Here is a 20,635-nt window from a genome sequence, read left to right on the forward strand (position 1 = left end):
TCTCTCAGACTCCATTCAATATTCCCTTTGTGGTCTCCCTGAATTCTTTCAGCTGTCTGTTTATGGATTCCATGAATGACTCTATTGATTTTTGTCTATTCTCATCCCGCTCTCACAATTCCTGAATTACTCTTTGATTAGCTTCCTCACGTTCATGTAATTCCTGTAGTTCTCTTTGACTGTTCTCAGCCTGCTCTCACCATTCCTGATTTTCTCTTTGTCTCTTCTTAGCCTGCTCACAGAATTCCTGTCTTTCTCTTTGACTGTTCTCAGCCTGCTCAAGCAATTCCTTTACTTCTCTTTGAGTGTTCACAACTTGCTCACCCAATTCATGTATCAATCTTTGATAGCTTCTTCACGCTCATGAGATTCCTGTATTGATCTTTGGTTTGCCTCCTCTCTCTCCCTATCATGCTCACACTGAGTCCTTTGCAGGTTTTCAATCTTGTCATTCACCATGTTTAACACAAGTGTTGGTAGAGCTTTTTGGGTACTCTCCTCTGGATTATTCATTATCTGTTCTGTCACCTGATTATCATGAGTGGGATTTGATATACCTGGACTAGCCATTTTTCTTGTGTTTTCCTGGCTTGTTCTGCCCATTTGGTATGAAAGTAACACCAGTTTTGTGCTAGCACACTATTTTAAGGCAAGCAACAACCAAAGTCCTGTAGTTGCACAGTCAAAAGGCTGCAGATACAATCTAGTTAAACAGATGCAATCTATTCAACATCAAACAACTATGGATTAATGGGCTAAGAACAGCAAATAATTTGGCAAACCAGAAATTAATAGGTTTAAGGAGAAATGTGGGGAAAAATAGATTAGAGAGATGTGGAGAGGTAAAAGGAGAGTGAATTTAATCAAGTCCTAATCTCAGAGAGGGCAATGGAATGGACAGAATAATAGGAGAGAGATTTAAAAAAAAAAACAAGAAAAAATGGAAAAACAAAAATTTAAATTTAAAAAGTGAAACACTTAAAATTATGCAAGCTTAAAGAAGTGATATTGAGAGAAGAAGGATTAGATGAGAGTAAGAGAGGGATAGAAAGGAGACATGAAAAACTATAAAGTTCTTAAAAAATTATAAAGGTATGAAGAGATAATACTGCTATTAAAGAATTTAAGCCTAAGAGGGTTTGAATTGAGCAATAAATTTCTGGGTTAAGTATGTACACAATGGGGGATATAGTCTAATAATCGACAACAGGTATATAACTGAGGATGAGCAGAACAGCAATTAAATTACCAAAAAAGAACAAAAGAGAAGAAAAAGTGAAAAGAATGAAAAAGAAAAAAAAAGAAGATAAAAAAAGGACCTTTTGGTCAGTAGATATTAAACACACACACACACACACACACACACACACACACACACCTAAAATAAAAATTATGCGAGGGAAAAAAAGATGAATAGAAAACATTTTTTTTAAGTTAAAAATTTAAAAAGGTACCAAAAAAGAGTTGTTGGGTTTTTTTTGGGGGGGGAGGGGGATGGGAAGATCCTCTATCTCTCTTGTGTCCTAACCAGTCTCTTGGTGGAGTCTCTCCTCTGCTTGTGGTGTTTGGTTTTCCTGTGGCTTGATTGGTTTCTTAAGTCAGTTTGTTTGAGCAGGCAGAAAAATGTTCTGCTTTACCCAGGATTTTGTGATCCTCCTCCCAGGCTTGTTCAGTGTGAGGGAGATCTGCTTTGAGTATCACAAAAGAGGGAGATGGCTGTTTCCTCTAGCTTGGAGGTGCTATGATGAGGCTAGGTTCTGGGTAGAGTTGAGGCCTTTCAGCAAACAGTAGCTTTTCCCTGAGGGGCTAGTTTCTGAGACTCACAGAGCCCAGCCTGGAGCCATTCCCAGGTTTTATGTTTACTGAATTTCAATTGATTGTCAGGGCTGCTAAAGGGAGGGGCAACCCCTGGCTCTGTTTACCCAGTGAAGAAAGACACTCCTCTGGGGGCAGAGCTTTCTCTGCCTGGGCTGCATGACTTTTCCCTGCATGTAGCTGAGCCTGGCACATCAGGTGAGGTTCCTGTGACCTGCTAAATGACTCTTGTTTTCTTTCAAGGCCTGAGTTGGAGGTAGCTGCTCAGCCGGGCCTTTGTCAGTATAAAAGATTGAGATCTCTGGTGGGGGGGGGGAGGGGAAGGTATGGGCTTCCCTCATCTGCTTCTTGAGAAGGAGGATGTCAGGGTTCTACTCACGTGGGGGTCTTGGTTCCTGGGTTGTCTCTGGTCTGCAGTCTGCAGGATGATGATATCTACTCCTTGTCAGTTCTTGCTGATGTTGAGTAGAATTCACTCGCCCGCTGCATCTGGCACCTTTGTCCTGGGCTTTCTGTGTTGTGGGTATGGAGGCTATTCCCACCGCCACTGCTGCCATGGCCGCAGGCGCAACTGCCCCCAAGTACTCAGATCTGTCTCCTTTCCTGGATTTTCCCTCTCTGGCCAAACTCTCTGTACTGACATGTTACACTTGGTGTGATTCTCTAGACTAGGACTGTTCACTGTAACACTAAAACTGCTTTCTATGTGGGAGCTTGTTTAGCCTCCAGCTTCTCCTCTGTCATCTTCCTCCGACCACCAAGTGTTTCATTTTTTAATTTTAATTTTTTCATTTTTCCTTGCTTCTTTATCTCTCTTCTCCTTTCCTTCTATATGTTTCCTCTCTCTGAATTTAGATCTTGTTTTAATTCCCTCTCTCATGCCCCCCTCTCTCACATTCCTCTCATCTTATTTTCACCCTACAATTCTCCCTAATTCTATTAATTTCTGGTTTCCTAAGTTCTTTGACGTTCTTAGTCCATTAACGTAGATTGTATCTGTACTCATTTTGACTACATGAATCTGTACAACTACAGGGTTCTGGTGGATGTTTGCTTTAAAATAGTGTTCTAGCACAAAATTGGTTTTGCTTTCATATGAAATGGGCAGAACAATCTGGAGAAACACAAGAAAAATTGCAAGTCCAGGTATCTCAACTCCCATTCACGATAATCAGGTCACAGAGCAGTTAATGAATAATCCAGAAGAGAGTTCCAAAATGCTCTACAAGCACTACTTTAAACATGCTGAATGAAATGATTGAGAGCCTGCAAAGGACCCTGTGTGTGAAAGTGATAGGGAAAAGCATGAGCAGGATATGGAAAACCACGAGTGGGAGGAGGCTAACCAAAGATTAATACAAGAATTTCACGAGCATGATGAGGCTAAACAAAGGTTAATACATGAATTTCGCAAGTGTGAGGAAGCTAATCAAAGATTAATACAGGAATTTCATGAGCAATATGAGAACAGACAAAGACTAATGGAGGCATTCAGGAAATCCACAAACAAACACCTGAAGGAATCCAGGGAGGCCACAAAGGGAATGCTGAATGGACCCCAACAAAAGGAAATGGAGTCCAATGAAACCATAACCAATCAACTAAGGGATTTGAGAATGAACACTAAAAACCAAATTTAGGAAGTAAAGAAGTTCATAAAAGATCTAAAACAAAGGCCCAACAAAGAATTTGAAGCCATCAAAGCCAACCAATTAGAAGGAAAAGAAATAAAAAACGAAGTAGAAAGACTTGACAGTAGATTAGACCATGCAGAAGATCGAATCTCTGGGATTGAAGAGACCCTAGATATTAATAGAGAAAGAATAGACAACTATTCAAGTCCAAGATCCATTCAACATTTAGGAATACACTATCAGAAGGCCTAATCTGAGGCTAATGTGTGTAGAGGAGCACCTAGAGACAGAAGCTAATGGACTACAAAATTTATTTAACTAGACTCTAACAGAGAACTTCCCAAACATGCAAAAAGATATGTCTATTCAGATGTAAGAAGCCTTTAGAACCCCAAATAGAACAAACCAGAACAGGACATCCCACAATCACATTATAATCCGCACAGGATCAATTCATACCAAGAAAAGGACCCTTAAAGCTGTCAAGGAGAAAAGATCAATCTTCTTTAAAAAAAAAATCAGAGGGGCTGGGAAGGTGGCTCAGTGGTAGAGCACTTGCCTTGCATGCATGAGGCCTGGGGTTCGATTCCTCAGCACCACATAAGCAAAAAGAAAAAAGCCGGAAGTGGTGCTGTGGCTCAAGTGGTAGAGTGCTAGCCTTGAGCTGAAGAGCTGAGGGACAGCGCCCAGGCCCAAAGTTCAGGCCCTACGACTGGACCCCCCCCCCCCAAAAAAAATCAGAATAACTTCAGATTTCTGAGCAGAGACAATTAAAGCAAGAAGAACCTGGAATGGGTTATGCCACCCTAAAGACGAACAACTATCAATCAAGAATACTTTACCCACCTAAACTCTCCTTCATAACAGAAGGTCAAAGGAAAACCTTCCATACTAAAAACAAATTGAAACAATTTATCTTCACCACACCAGCCCTATGAAAGATACTTAAAGATGTCTACACATAGAAACCAACAAGAGCATGATAAAGACCAAGAAACAGCTCCCAAACAAAGAATCTAAGAAGCATAGGATGAACACAGTTGGCACAGCCCCCAAGAAAGTAGATAGCATGGCAGGAACTACCAAACACCTATCAGTACTCTCAATATTAATGGTCTTAACTCTCCAATTAAGCAACATACACTGTCTAGTTGGATCAAAAAGCAAGATCCTTCTATCTTCTGCCTTCAAGAGACACACCTTGCCCATAAAAACAAACATATTCTGAAAGTGAAAGGCTAGAATCAAATCTACCAACCAAATGGGCCCCATAAACAGGCGGGAGTTGAAATCTTAATATCAGATAAAATACACTTCAAATTATAATCAGTGAGAAGAGATAAAGTAGGTTATTACATACTAATTAAGGGATCTATCCTTCAGGAGGATGTTACAATTCTAAATATGTATTCACCAAACAATGGAGCACCCAAATTTATCCAAGAAACACTACTTTCCCTCAAATCTCACATAGATCCAAAGACATTAATTGTTGGGGACTTTAAAATACCAGTATCCCCGCTGGATAGGTCACCCTGAGAAAAACTCAACAGAGAAGCCTTAGATTTAAACAACTGCATAGATCAACTAGACTTAACAGATATCTACCGAATACTTCACCCAACAGAATCAGAATATACATTATTCTCAGAAGCACATGGAACATTCTCCAAAATAGACATTTTAGGTCACAAAGCAAATTTGTTCAGTTTCAGAAATGTTGAATTTATGCCCTGCATTCATTCAGAATACAAGGGAATAAAATTAGAACTCGACACCAAAAGCTATCTGTAACATGTAGAGGCTGAACAACACACTGTTGAATCACCAGTGGGTCATGGAAGAGATCATAAAGGAAATTCAAATATTCATGATGATCAGCAAAAATGAACACACAAACTACCAGCTCCCCAGGGATACAGCAAAGGCAGTACTCATACGCAAACTTATATCTCTGAGTTCCTACATAGACAAATTGGGGAGATCTGAAACAAACAATTTAATGAGACATCTGAGCCTCCTTGAAAAAGAGCAGCAAGTTAAACCCCAATCCAGTAGATGGAAAAAAATAATTAAAATTAAATCAGAATTAAATGAATTAGAACACAAAAAAAATCACAGAAAGAATCAACCAACAGAGTTGGCTCTTTGAAAAAAGTAACAGATTTGACATACCCTAAGCAAATTGTATCAGAAAAAAAAAAAAAAACAGAACACACCCAAATAAACAAACTCAGAGATGAGAATGGAAACGTCACCACAGAAACAACCAAGATTCAAAACATTATAAGGGGATACTTCTCAAACCTTTATGCTAATGTTTGAGAATCTGGAAGAAATGGACAATTTTCTAGCAAATATCGACATGCTGAAACTAAACCAAGATAATTTAAACCAACTTAACAGATCCATATCAAGTATCAAAATAGAAACAGCAATAAGAGATCTCCACCCAAGAAAAGCCCAGGACCAGATGGATTTAAAACTGAATGCTACAAGGCCTTCAAGGCAGAGCTCACACCCATAATCCTACAACTTTTCAATGAAATTGAAAGTGAAAGTTCACTATCAAACTTTCTCTGAAGCCATAGTAACCCTCATTCCAAAACCAGGTAAGGACTCATCAAAGAAATAGAACTATAGACCCATTTCTTTGATGAACATCAAAGCAAAACTTCTCAACAGAATTTGGGCCAATTGACTTCAACAATTCATCAAAAAAAATCATACATCATGATCAAACAGGATTCATTTCAGGGATGCAAAGCTGGTTCAATATATGCAAATCAATTAATATAATTCATTACATCAACAAGAGCAAGGATAAGAACCACATGATAATCTCAGTAGATGCAGACAATATCCAATACCCTTTTATGATGAAGGCTCTGGAAAAACTAGGAATCCATGGAACATTCCTCAATTTAATAAAACTAAAGCTAGATCCTTATATATCACCCTGCACCAGAAGCAACTCCAAATGGATCAAACACCTCAAAGTCAAAACAGACACCCTGAAAACATTATAGGAAGGAATAGGAGAAACGCTAGGGTTCCTTGGCACAGGCCAAAATTTCCTTAGTAGAGACCCAGAAACACAACAAATCAAAGAATGTTGGACAAATGGGATTGCATGAAATTGCAGAGCTTTTGCATAGCAAAGGACATAGCTAGCAAGATCAATAGAAAACTCATGGATTGGGAGAACATCATCACTAGCCATACAACTCTCATATCTAAAATATACTTAGAACTCAAAAAATTAACTCCCCAACAACAAATCCTCAAAGAAATAACTGCCCAATAAATAAGTGGGCTAAAGACTAAAGAAAAACTTCTCTGAAGAGGAAATAAGAATGGCCAATAGACACATGAAGAAATGGTCAACTTCTCTAGCCATAAAAGAAATGCAAATCAAAACATTGAGATTCTACCTCAGCCCAGTTAGAATGGCTATAATCAAGAAATCTAATTACAACAGATGCTGGAGGGGATATGAACAGAATGGAACTCTACTGCATTGTTGAGGGGAGTGTAAACTTGTTCAACCACTATAAAAAGCAGTATGGATGTTCCCTATGATCCAGCAATCCCACTTTGGGGCATTTACCCAAATGTTCACAAACAAGACCACACTAAAGCTATCAGCATCACTATGTTTATTGCAGCATTATTTACCATAGCTAAGATATGGAACCAACGCAGATGCCCCTCAGTAGATGAATGGATCAAGAAAATGTGGCATATAGATACAATGGAATTCTATGCCTCCATCAGAATGACATCGCTCCATTTGTCTTGATATGGAAAGACTTGGAAAAACATATTAAGTGAAGTAAATCAGGCCCAAAGAAACATAGGTCCCGTGGTTTCCCTTTTTTGCAATAACTATTGTATGTCTAGGATAAGCAGAAAAGATCAAAAGCTATGTACATATGACCTTATAAGATGAGGTTAATAAAAATAAACACCAAGATAGGGACACAAAAGTTCTTTTTCTTTCTTGATATTGTTTTTAATGTATTCATAATGTACTATATGGGGTTTTTTTTTGTTTCTTTTGTATGTTCTTCCCCCACAGTATAACCCCTGTTTTCACTGTATTTGATTCCATTGCCCTGCATCTTGTATATACATTTTTCTAATTTGGGGAGGGGATGGGAAATAACAAAATCCTTAAATAAGGATACAGGTTAACCCACTGTAACAAAGAGATGTACAAGACATTATGTTGGAAACAAACATTAAAACTTTGAGGGTAAGTGGGAAGCTGGAGAGGTGGAGAGGAAGGGATGCTAGGGGAAAAGCAAAGGAGAAGGTAACAATGCTCGATAGGAAATGTACTCATTACCTTACTCATCTAACGTAACCCCTCTGTATAGTATTTTTACAATAAAAAACGTGTGTGTGTGTGTGTGTGTGTGTGTGTGTGTGTATGTATGTATAATGACTATTGTGATCTTTAAAACCACAACTAAAAATGTTTTAAGGTAGATTAAAAGAAAATAGAGAAACTGAATGATGCACTAAAATTTATTCAAATAACCCAAAAGAAAGAAGGAAATGAAACAAAAAATGTAGAGAAATTTGGGAGTGTATTTCAATGGTAGGGTGCTTCCCAGCATATATGAAGAATGGGTTCAAACTTTATACCACCAGCAAAAGAGAGTGTAGAAGATGGAAGAAAAGTAAGGAGGGAGGAGAAGTAACAGGACAAAGACAATTACATCAACCTTTAAATAAAATGTAAAGAAATTAAACAATCCAAATAAAAGAACTTACCAGGCTGAAATAAATAAATAGCTATCAGGCATGCTATAAAATATAACAATAAGGAGAAGAAATAATATAAGCCAGTTAAAAAGTTGACAGGAATATGGATAGTTCTTAGTGAGAAAAGGTTTGCTTCATCAGGAAGACAAAATGTATGATTTAAACGAGAGCTCCAAAATACATGAATAAGAATATTTGGACACAAATACTACAGACTAATGGAGTTCCATTAAAAAGAATTTTTAGCTGGATATGGCAAGTGCATACTTTTTAATCTTACCTATTCAGGAGGCAGAAGCAGGAAGATCAGTAGTTCAATACTAGCCTAGAAAACCTACAGAGAGTCTACCTCAAAAACAGGAGAGCTGGGAGCAGGACTCAAGTAGTAGTGAACTTGCCTAATAAGCATGCAGCCCTAAGTTCAATACCCAATATATTTGTTATTGTTATTATAAAGGTGATATACAGTTGGGTTACAGTTACATAAGTCAAGTAAAAAGTATATTTCTTTTTGGACAGTCACCTCCTCCCTTGCTCTCTCCCCATTTTTCCCTCCCATTCCCATACACAAGTTGTATAGTTCATTTTCCATATAGTTTATAGTGAGTGTATAGTGAATAACATTGCTGCATTTGTTCACCCTTTGTTCCTACATTTCTTTGTTCCCCCACCCTCGCCCTTCCAAAGCCAGATTAATGAACCAACAAGACAAAAAGAAAAGAAAAATAATAGTAAGGAAGAAAAATGCTCTTGTTTCCATTTCCTGGCCCAATTATTTTTTAAGTAAAAACGTTTTTTATCTAAGAGAAAATGAAAATTTAGAGCAGAAAGTACAGTTAAAGCACAATGTGAAAGATAAATTTATATTATCCCAAACTTTAAATGAAGAAAAAAGGAATGCAGCACTGACATTGTTGATAAATCACAGTGCTTTATCATTTTTTTCTTCAGTGAAAGAAATCAGCCCCCAATGAGTATTTGTATCATAATTTTGTATGAAGTTCAAGAATATAGAAAAGTAACCTATGTAGTTAGAAATGAAAGTGGTGGTTTCTTGGGGATATAGAAGAAAGTTAACTGCAAAGGAGGCAGAAGGAACCACTCCTTATCAAGTAAAAACTACCAAATATTAAGGCCTGTGTACTGCATTAATTTTTTATATAATAAAGTAAAAAATAGCATTCATTCTAATTGTCATAACAGTTAATGTAATTGTCAGTCCGGGCTAGGATCCTGGCTCTTGTATTTCCTGTTGAAATTAGATTCTTTTATCTGCGGTACTTAGCGTACAGTCTGGAATATAATGGGGTTCAACAAACATTTTTTGGAAGGAATAAATGGATGAATAAATGTTGAAAAACAACTAATCCTATCCTTGCTTAATTCACATTGTATTTTAACTGGGCAGCTCCTTTCCAGATTTTTTGATAGCCGTTTGTAAACAAGCCTATAGGTGAGATAGGTCATTCCTTAATTTGTATGAGTCCCATAATCTAAAACGGAATTTAACTTACCAGTTTTTAATCATATGTTAAATTAAGCCATAAAAGAACACTAAGGTGAATAAAATTAACAGGACAGGAAGTGATAAGCATCATCAAAGGGATAAAAATAAAGTGTCACTAGAATTGTCAAAAGACAAAATTAAATAAGGAAGTTAGCAATCTATTTGGCTGTTATTTGTGAATCATGAATCCTAGTGCCTCTACAAAATAAAATGAAAGCTCCCATTGGGCAAGAGCAGAACAGTTTTTTGTGAGAAACAGGAAAGAGAATACAGGGAAAAAGCTGATTAATTAACATCAGGTTATGTTTTATAAGGATTAAAACAAAGGAGATCTCTTATTATGCTAACTAGGGTAATATAGAATCTTGTTTTCAGAAAACAATTGATATGCTTTGGATATGTCAGCTGCCTTAAAGCTCTAGTTTGATTAAGTGCATTTTACATGAGTGCATCCATTTTGGTTTGGTCTGATCTGTTGGGACCTAGTGTCAAAGTTCAGTCCAAAAGAGTGGCCTTCTGTAACTCTTTTTGAAAATAGGTAAAAATCAAGAAAGGTTATTATATGGGAAGAAAATTAAGTAAATTGTTTTCATTCAAACTACAATCTAAAAACAAAATAAGCGTATTCATGGAAATAGATACTATTAATAAGTTCTCTGTGTTTGCAGTGATTTCTCCTAGTTATAGTAGAGGTAACTTAGAAACTCAATCCAGGCCAGGTGCCATTGGCTCTAGCCTGTAATCCTAGCTACTCAAGATGCTGAGAGCTGAAGATTGTGTTTCAAAGCCAGCCTGGGTAGGAAAGTCTGTGGGACTCTTATCTCCAATAAAGTACCAGAAAAATGGAAGTGATGCTGTGGCTCAATTGGTAGAGCTAAAGAGCTCGGGGACATTGCCCAGGCCCAGAGTTCAAGACCCACGACCACCACCACCAACAACAAAAAGAAACAGTCCAGCTCACTACTCTGTGGTGACTTATTCAAAAGTCTCCTGAGTTCTTAGACTAAGGTGAAGCCTTGCCCTACACTGTGATAAAGGTCTGCAATTCTCTTTCACATAATTTATCATGACTGCAATTTTATGTCACCATGTCTTTAACATCTGTCCCCTTAGATCATGAGTTCTGAGCCAGAAAAAAACTGTCTGTTCAGCTCAAGGTCATATCCTCACTGTCATGCCTGATATGGAGCCATTCATCCAATGAATGAATCAGTACAAGCAATATAGGTAAGATCATAGCTATCATTTAGATAACATCAGCACATTCTTTCTTCTATAAGCAAAAGTTACAGTAGCAAACTCTTCAGCACATAAATGGTCCAGTTGGGATTGTAAATGCCAGAATCTACATTTCCATACCTCCACGCCATAACTGTCACTGGAGCTTCCACAACTAGTCCTTTTTCTTTTCTTTTCTTCCTTTTTCTTTTCTTTTTTTTTTTTTTTTTGGGTCCGGTCATGGGGGCTGAACTCTGGGTCTGCAGCTCTTCAGCTCAAGGCTAGTGCTCTACCACTTGAGCCACAGCACTACTTCCGGCTTTTTTCTTTTTGCATATGTGGTGCTGAGGAATCAAACCCAGGGCCTCATGCATGCAAGGCAAGCGCTCTACCACTGAGCCTCCTTCCCAGCCCCAACAAGTAGTCCTTTTTTCCAAAAGTCAGAACATGAGCATAACAAGTGTCCCCCAATTAACTGAATAACACACAGCTCAAAATTATAGCATTGGCCTTATTTCAATCTATAATATCTATAGTATCTCAGTCATATCGTAAGAATATAGACTGGGGGATTTAACAACTCAGAAGTGACTTTGATATTAAAATATTCACACTTCAAGATTACTTGGAAACTATTTGCAGGTCAGTTATATAAATAAATGATACTGGCATGGGGTGCTAACTAAAAACAAAACCAAACCTACTGACTCCCTGCCAAAGTGATAAAAAGAAAAATAAAAAGGGTATGTTTTCATAGGTTAGATGAGGAAAGAATGGCCTTATTTGAATAGAATGTGAAATTCCTTCTCTTTTCATTTATTTCTACAATAGGTATAACCTCTTTGTTGTTATGGCAAAAAAGCCAATTAGCTATCTCTGAGCAGCACCATTTCTCTTCTGGGGCCTGGGTCTCCCTTGTTCCTCCTACCCATTGATATGTGAAAGTGGAAAGCAAGAAACCTGGCTTGGCAGAAACAAAGGACATGTGGAGAGGACAGCCCTTCTGCTAAATCCTTTCTTTCCTCATGCGTATGCCATGAACATTCTACAATTTTCTCTAGGACAAAGGCCTCACTCATAGCAGGGAATCTGCTTTCCAATCTGGATAAAGAAGGGCTCTATTCTGCTATTTGCCTTTCAATTGTCCTTTCTAATTCTTTGATTGCTGCTGTACTGGGATTTAAACTTAGGGCCTCCACAATTGCCAGGCAGACACTTTCCCACTTGAGCTACCTAACCTCAGCCTTTGCCTTTTCTTTTTCCTCCTAACACTTCCTTCCCCAGTGGCTAGTGTAAGAAGTTGCAAAGTGCATGCTCGGTCTCCTTCATTCAAAGCTCCCAGGCAACTGCAGGGTGAGGAAGTGGGCAAGCTGCTCCAGCAACTAGCAGTGGTCATCCTCGCTCAGAGAATTCAAGGCCATTGTGTTTACAAAACAGGCACATGTAATGAGGACAAGGAGGGCACATTCAGGACACGGTATTGTATCCTCAGCACAGTCCCCTGCCACTCTTATGCTCGTTAACCCTCTGGATGTCACCAGGCTTTTAATTTTTTTCTATTACTTACAAAACAACAAAGAGAAATTATTATAGAAAACTTTGTAATGGAAAAACCTTCTGTCATATACACAATGCAAAACCATGTGTTTTTTTTCCTGTGCACCACTTCTGAGCAATTGGCACTTATTTGAGACAGCTTTCAAAGAAAATATGTTGCAGTTCAAAGATAAGCAGTTTTTTAGTAAACTGTCAAGAGGACTTCTTTTTCTTCTCTTTCACTGCCAGTAGGGCTGGGGGAAAAACTAGTAAGAGAAAAGACACTCTCTGCGGTCACAAGATGTACAGATTTAGCTTTCTGTGAATTTACCCATAGGTATTCAAGGCCTATGTCCTCATCTTCTTGGTCCCTGAATTTAGTTTATACATCACAACAAAAGAAGATGAAACAGTAAGATAATCACTTGTGATAATGAAGGTATAGGTTGTTTTTGTAATAACTTTGTTTTCATTATAATTAATAATCTTCTAATAAGCGCATGTTAATTCACATCATAAAATTTTATAAAGGAACAATGTTATTTTAATAAAGTGTATGTACTTCAATTATGAAAGAAAATTGTCCTAATGTATGTATCAGTAAATAAAAACTAAACCAAGATAAGGCCAACCTAGACCCCCTATGCTATCAACGAGAAGGCTGAACTTGGATCCACAAGAAAGTTGTTCAGCAAATTAAGATGAGGCAGATTTGATTTCTATAGAACACTTTAACTTTTGCTTTGTTTGTATATGCTGCCTATCAGAGGCTGTATTTTGCCTCTTTTCTCAATATAATTTTTGTTAAGGGCTAGCAAACTAACACCATATTTAAGGTCCTTACAGAGAACTGTAAACATTAAGGCCATGAGCTCACAAGTGAAAAAGTTAAACTTCTGGAGTTACTATGAGAGCAAGCTAAAGTGAAAAATAGAATACTGGCAATAAAGAAAAGGACATGACCTTTTGGAAGGTAACGTTTGATGCCTCTAATAATAAATGGCAAATTCTCTCTTTTTTTTTTGGCAGTTCTGGGTTTTACTCAGGGCATCGTGCTTGCCAGGCTGGTATTCTACCATGGAGACACAGCTCCAGTCCTTTTTTTTTGCATTGGTTATTTTGAGATAGGGTCTCACTTTTTGCCCTGCTTCCACCTGAAATGTAATCGTCCTATTTTATACCTCTCATCATCACTGGGATGACAGGCACCCACTATCACACACAGTTTCTGCTATTGAGATGGAGTCTTGAGAACTTTTGAACTAGGTCAGGCTGGCATAGAACCTCCATCTTCCCCATCACAGCCTCCTGTACAGTTGAGATAAGAGGGGTCCACCATCACTTTACTACTGTTTGAGAAGGAGGTATTATATATTGTTTCTGGTGAGACTGTCCTCCAACCATATTCCACTGATCTCAGCTTTCCCCCTACCCCGCCCCAATACCTAGGATTGATTATAGGCATGAGCTACCACACTGAGCTCAAAGTCTTCATTTTTAAAGTACTTGAATGCCACAACAGTATGAAGACTTCCATCTAAAATGAGGGGAAGACAGTGATAACATCTCTTTTCTGTTTGGTGACAAGGAATCTCAGATCTATGAAACTTGGAAATTTTACAAAAATACTGCTTTTCTATTTATTTTTTTCAGTAGGAAAATGGATTCATTCCCTCTGTTCTTCCTGCTCTAACAGTTCAGAGTCCTTCTTGGTATTACTGCACAATGAGGTGATAGTATCTGAGACTTTTTTTTTAATAAAAAACAATCCTCTGGCAGGGTTGTGAAGAGGTCAGTGGCACTGAATTAACAATTGATCAGCTCTAATGGACCATCAGAGCAATAAACTCAGAGCCAGTGCACAGGCCTGCTACCTCTGTAATAGCAACGGGCTGACACCGAGGCTACTAGAAGAGTTGCACTTAATAGCATTAGAGCTTCAGAAGCTTCAAAACCTTCTTTGATGCACGTCCATTTTATCAAAGGTCTCTCTTTTATAGGTTTTTACCAAAGTGTATAGAGTTTGCTCTGACCATGAGATTTCACCAAGGTCTGAGGTCTGGAGAGTGGATGACATTCTTTAATGCTGACAGTTTATTGCAACATCTCTTTTGTGCTCAGGTGTCAGTGGTACCCTCTGATAGTTCACATATAAAGGAGGTCCCAGAACCAACAATAGAGACTTGTTTTCTGTGTCATATTTTTCATCAAGAGAGATCTCAATACTGCATTTGTGTTTATAGCTCCAAGTTGGACAAGAGGGAATCAATTGTGTAACACCAGGTTTTTTTTAGTAAAGCTTCAATAATAGGAAATGAGACTATTCTTGGAAGCAATAGCTTCACATGGACAAAAAGTAAAAAATAAAAAGTATCTCTATATTAGTTGAACTAAGACCATGAATGTCCTTCCTCTGCTGAAGGATAAATAATCCCCTCCCATGTCTCAGCTCACCTATGCTTAGTAGACAATTTATCTCAGTCAAATTATAAATGCCAGATCCATAAGAACCAGGTTAACCAAGGAAGTCCAGACTTCAACAATTTTTCTTACTCCTGAAAATTCCTTCCATCTTGACCAGTGAATCCAAATCTTGGTCCAAGAAAAACCAGAATAAAAGGGTATTTTCTAACATAATTTCAGCGTAGGTGTCAAAATCAGGTAACCCAACACTGATGTGATATTATTATCAATGTACTGTTTATATTCAATCTTGCTTTCTAGCTCAAGACTCTAATTTAGAATCACACATTACATTTAATTGGCATGCTGCCTTAATCTCTTAATTATAAAGATGTTCTCAATCTCTCTCACTCTTCTCTTTCTCTTGCTCTTTTCTTCTCTCCTCTTTTCTCTTCTGACAGGGTGTAGCCCCAGTCTTGTATCAAGTTCATGAACCTCCTGTTCCTGCCTTAGCTTTCCCAGTGTTGGGATTACAGGTTGGCACCACCATGCCCAGCTGATTGTCTTTCTTGAACTTGACATTTTTAAGGAAATTTCAGAAAGTTCCTCAACCTAAATTGGCTGATGCTTTATCATGATTACACTTGGGGTACACATTTCGGGTAACAATTTTACCTCAAGGACACTGCATTATTTCAGATAATCACATCCAGAGGAAGTCAATGTCATGCTCTCACATTAGTGGCAATAACTTTGATTGCAAATTTCAGGTGGTAGTTGCCAGGCTTTTCCACGATAAAGTTAATAATTTTTTGTTTCATCATAAATAAGTTGTTTGTGGGCAAATACTATACTTGGAAATTATAAATATCCTGCTCCCATCAAACATTGCCCACTAGTTTCAGTACCCATTGGAGATCCTTGCATGAAGCAATTATTACCATAATTCTTATAACTCTATCATTTCCCCCATAAGTATTAGATGGCTTTCTACTGAAAAAGCATTCTCTCTTCATTTCTGTATGTCATGACCTATTTATCATTTGATCTACTTATCCAAGTAGACAGATGGATTCTTATTTCATTCATTGTTACACTCTGATTTAAAGTTAATTTGAATTGAGTTTCTGTAAAACCACAATATTCTGAAAAGGATCTAGATTCCCAAAGAAATGGGACCATTTCCCTAGAAATTAGTTGAAAAGGCTAAAGAGGCCATCTTTACATTTAAAAAAGTGTTTCCTGATGCTTATATTAAATCATTAAATCCGTCTGAACTGTTCTAGGAAATCCAAACTGCTGAAGACCAGCTTATTGGAGATAAATGTGGCCAGTAGATGAAGCCACCATGTAAGGATGACTATAGAGAGATGAGGTTCTTGCAATATTGTAAGATCTTTTTGCTATCATTTCCCTGTCCAAATATAGGCTCTCCTAATGTTCCCAACCATCTATGTAGTTCTGCATATCCCCTGGAATCTCTTATGCTTGTCAACCTTTCTGTTTCTTTTGTTTCGCATGTTGTGTATTATACCTGAAAATAATCCTAGATTGTGGGCTTACTATTTTCTGTTAGCCCCTCTAGACCCATCTTTCTACCTTAATCTAACCAACTCAAAGACCCAGGAGGCTAAACTGTATCAACTACACTAAGAGTTAGATTCTTCACTGGTGGACAAGAGGTAAGAAAGCAAATTATTGGGTTCTCTTCCCTACTAATTCTCCTGCTGCCAGTTTACGATGAATGATTGCACTCCTCTAAAAAGTACCCTTTTTCTATAGGCATTATCTCTTAATTCTGGAAAACAGATCCTTCCTCATACTTTCTCAGGCCTAGAAGTATGATTAGGTCTGGGCTACACCATCAACACTTACTTGTTTCTCTTAACTTTGAACACACATTGGCCAATATTCCCTTTATTAAACTTTCATCAATTACCCCATTTGAGTGTCCATTCTAGTAGCCACAAGGCAAAAAGTGATGACAGGAGGTGCATCCATAGGAGAGACATAGCTAAATGCTTTTTTTGTATTGTCATCATTGTTTTGTACTTAAAGACTTACATCTGGCTGGGTGCCAGTGACTCACACCTGTAATCCTAGCTACTTGGGAGGCTGAGATCTGAGGATCTCAGTTCAAAGCCAGCCAGGGTAGAAAAGTCCGTGAACCTCTTATCTCCAATAAACCACTCAGAAAACTGGAAGTGGTGCTGTGGCTCTAGCGGTAGAGCACTCGCCTTGAGCTGAAGAGCTGAGGGACAGCACCCAGGCCCAGAGTTCAAGCCCCACAACTGACCAAAAAAAAAAAAAAAGACTTACATCTGTTTTTATCTTTTCCAAATAAATGAAAGCATAGCAAAATGAACATTATTTACTAATGGTGAGCACATGTCATTAAAAAAGATACACTCTAGCAAAATGCAGGCTTAAAGATTAAGGTTTGCTCTTTTTATTTATCTAGCTATGTGGAAAAATGACAAAACTCAAAATGATAACTTTGGCAAGTTCTTTCAGAAATAGCCCACAGAAATATCCAAGTATTTTTCCATTCACTTGTTGCCTTTTGCTACAGTTTTGATACTCATCAACATCTAAATCTTTCTTAACCAAACACAGTCTGTCATGACTGGGTACAAAATGTACAGCAAGAAATTTATTAAATAAGTGTTAATTTAGCATATAAACATAATGATGTCAACTTTGAAAACCAATTCAAGGATAAAGCCATCACAATCTCGCTTTCAAAATGCCACCTGAAGTGGATTTGGATATATTCTACTACTTTTCCTTTTTTACTTTGCTTGGTTTTTTCAATCAAGGCTAGAGCTCTACCACTTGAACCACACATCTACTTCCAGTTTTTTGCTGGTTAATTAAATATGAGTCACTCATATTTGTTTTCCCAAGCTACCTTCAAACAATGATCCTTGGATCTCAGACTTGAGTAGCCTGCATTACAGATGAGAGCAACTAGCACCAAGTATTTTTTCATTTTGTCATTGAAAGCTTTGGTGATTACTGTTAGTGATCTAATTCCCCAAACATTAGAGAAATTTTCATTGAAATTTGGCTATACACATGTAAGATCATAGCATTATCCATTATTAACTGCCATTGATAGAAAATGATTGAGGTTAACAGCTCTTCCTTTACTAGAAAGAGGCACATTTATTCCAGCTCAATACCATCATTGCACAAGCCTTTCTCTTCCAAAAACAAAACAATGTAACTTAAATGACAGCCAGTTACCTGCAAGTCTGCATCAAATTCATGTTTCAGGTGTGCCTCTTCTGCAGCCTCCACAAGACGCTGAAAAGACAAAAGACAACATCAGAATTTTAGCCTGAATTCTATATATACAACATGAAAAGACAGGTTTGTCAAATGTTTTGTCCAAAAGAACAAAAGGTTTGTCCAAAAATGGGCAAACATTCTCAAGGTATACACACGGAAACATGTTGCCTTTGTTCTTCTGAAATGGAAAGTAATCCCATCAATGTCAAGATTAGTTTTTGCCTTTATCATTCAACTATAACTCCACGAATAAATATTGGCATATGTATAACTATAAACACACATATGTTCTAGATTCATGTCATAACAATTCATTCTCTAGCTCTTAAGGCACAATGCAGATCTAAAATCTACCTAGAATAGGGCTTTCCATAAACATAGAAGGCCATTTGTCAACATATTTTGAGTTGAATTGAGTACAGCTCTAAATGTGCTTCTCCATTGGTTTGGAAAAGAATAGTTGTTTTAATTTCCTCAATCACTCAAAATTAACTCTTGCTGTACCCTGTTCTAATATATCAGGAAATAGTCATGTACATTTTATGGTACATCAATGCCATTTTAGCCATCTTCAATCCCATAAGGCAATCACCGAAATTAAATCGATATTCAGAATCCACAAGTACACAGCCCCTTTCACTATACCATCTTGCCAACTAAATTCAACAAACATAATGTTATTAAAAGAATTTCATGATGTCTATAAAGAAAATTAATCAACTATCAAAATCATTTTTACCTTAGTTTGTATATGTCAGAAAAAAGATATTTCCCACCATAAAATCACAAGCTAGAGAAATAGCAGGAAACTATTAAAGGATGAAGGAATATGTCTCGCAAACTTCATGGAATTGAAAGTAAAGCCTTTGGATCCAAGGGAAAATTCAGCCATTTCTATGTTCTCCATCTCTTGTCACCTATGTTGTCTTTAACTGGATTTTTCTTGTCATACTACAAACCTGAGTTAAATAGGCCATGTTTGAAAAACGATATTAATATTAATCTCTAAGCTGTCTTAAATCAACAAATAAATGTCCTATTCATAACTAGAAATAGATATAAAGACTGTAAAATATACTTAGGTAATTTTAGGCAGTATAGAAAAAACAAAACATGCTCTTTCTGTACAGAATAATAAAATGGCCAGCTGCAGATAGAGTTATCCACAGACAGGAACCTAGATTGAGTTTTTCACATTTTCTATAGTTGGTCAGCAGGTCAAGAGGGGCTCTAATCCTGCTCTGACTAATCAGAAAATATGAAACGACCAGGGACAGAATATATCATCCTCACTCTAGACTAGATGTTAATCCACTACAATCAGGAAAGCCTTTTCTCTGTTTTTAGCTTCCATTTTCTCATCCAAGACACATGCACAGCTGACCCTAGACTAGGGATTCTCAAAATGTTCTATTCAGCCTGTGTTATAGGGTAACTTGCTAAAAATGCAAAATCCCAAGCCCCATCCAGTTCTACTGAATCAAATCTTTGAGGGTGGGCCCAGCAATGTATTTTAATAAACACTTTTCCAGGTACTTCTCATGTGAGGTTGTTCAAGTTTGAGAACCCCAGGATGAAAACAGTTCTCATCTATTCCATTCATTGCCACATTCTTGACACCTGACTAATGCGCCCAACCAAACATCCAAAGTTTCACAACTTCTTTTAAGACTGTATAGATACACACATCATTTCTTTGAGAATCCAAATTATTTACAGGAGAGAGACACAAGAAGCAGGGTAGTAAGAAACAAAAAAGTGGCACTGTCTATAGAGATTGGGTATATTGTCCCCAGGATTTTGTTGGGTGACTGTTTCCTTGGAATCCTAGACAATGAAGCTTCTCTTCCTCCCAGGATCATGTTGTACAATATGCAAATGTATTGGCATGAGACCTAACAGATGAGTGACAGGCAGTGGTAGGAGAAATCCATGAGTCTAAGTGCTTATTCTTGTAATGTTTGTCTATACATGTATCATTAAATCAGGCACACATTGAGCTTTATAGAGTATACATAAATATTGTGCATGTCTGAATACTTCTGTTATCAAAACAAATCATGCATTTTGAACACTTAAATACCCAGAAAAGTTTTTAATGTGTCTAAGCACTCATCAAAAGCTAGGGACAAAATAAAATTTCACTATGACCAAGATAGATTCTATAGAATACAGACAGGAATTAGAGGGAAAAAAAGTAGTACAGAACCAAAAAAATACAAATACAAGGTACAAGTAAGTAATGATTAAGTTTGAAAGAATACAGTATGATATATATTCTATCTATAATATTTGATTTATACATGTATCTACATATACATACATGTCTATCATACATACAATATGACATGTGGAATGCATTCTACATATCGTATTTTATTTATGTATGAATATAGGATACACAAATACATAGCCTATGACATATTCCCATAAAGCGACGTGAAATGTATTTCAA

The 20,635-nt window shown here is 37.3% G+C and overlaps 1 protein-coding gene across 1 annotated transcript in view; it reads right to left on the reverse strand.

Annotated features, from left to right (window-relative positions):
• Cacna2d3 (calcium voltage-gated channel auxiliary subunit alpha2delta 3) overlaps positions 1-20,635 on the reverse strand; it is a 927,251-nt gene that overhangs the window by 615,622 nt on the left and 290,994 nt on the right. The window contains exon 4 of the mRNA XM_042679948.1: positions 18,136-18,195. Within this exon, the coding sequence (XP_042535882.1) occupies positions 18,136-18,195 (60 nt within the window). The remainder of the gene's footprint in view (positions 1-18,135; positions 18,196-20,635) is intronic.

The sequence above is a fragment of the Dipodomys spectabilis genome, unplaced genomic scaffold (assembly GCF_019054845.1).
Source record: "Dipodomys spectabilis isolate Male_0828 unplaced genomic scaffold, ASM1905484v1 ptg000054l, whole genome shotgun sequence".
Classification (NCBI taxonomy): domain Eukaryota; kingdom Metazoa; phylum Chordata; class Mammalia; order Rodentia; family Heteromyidae; genus Dipodomys; species Dipodomys spectabilis.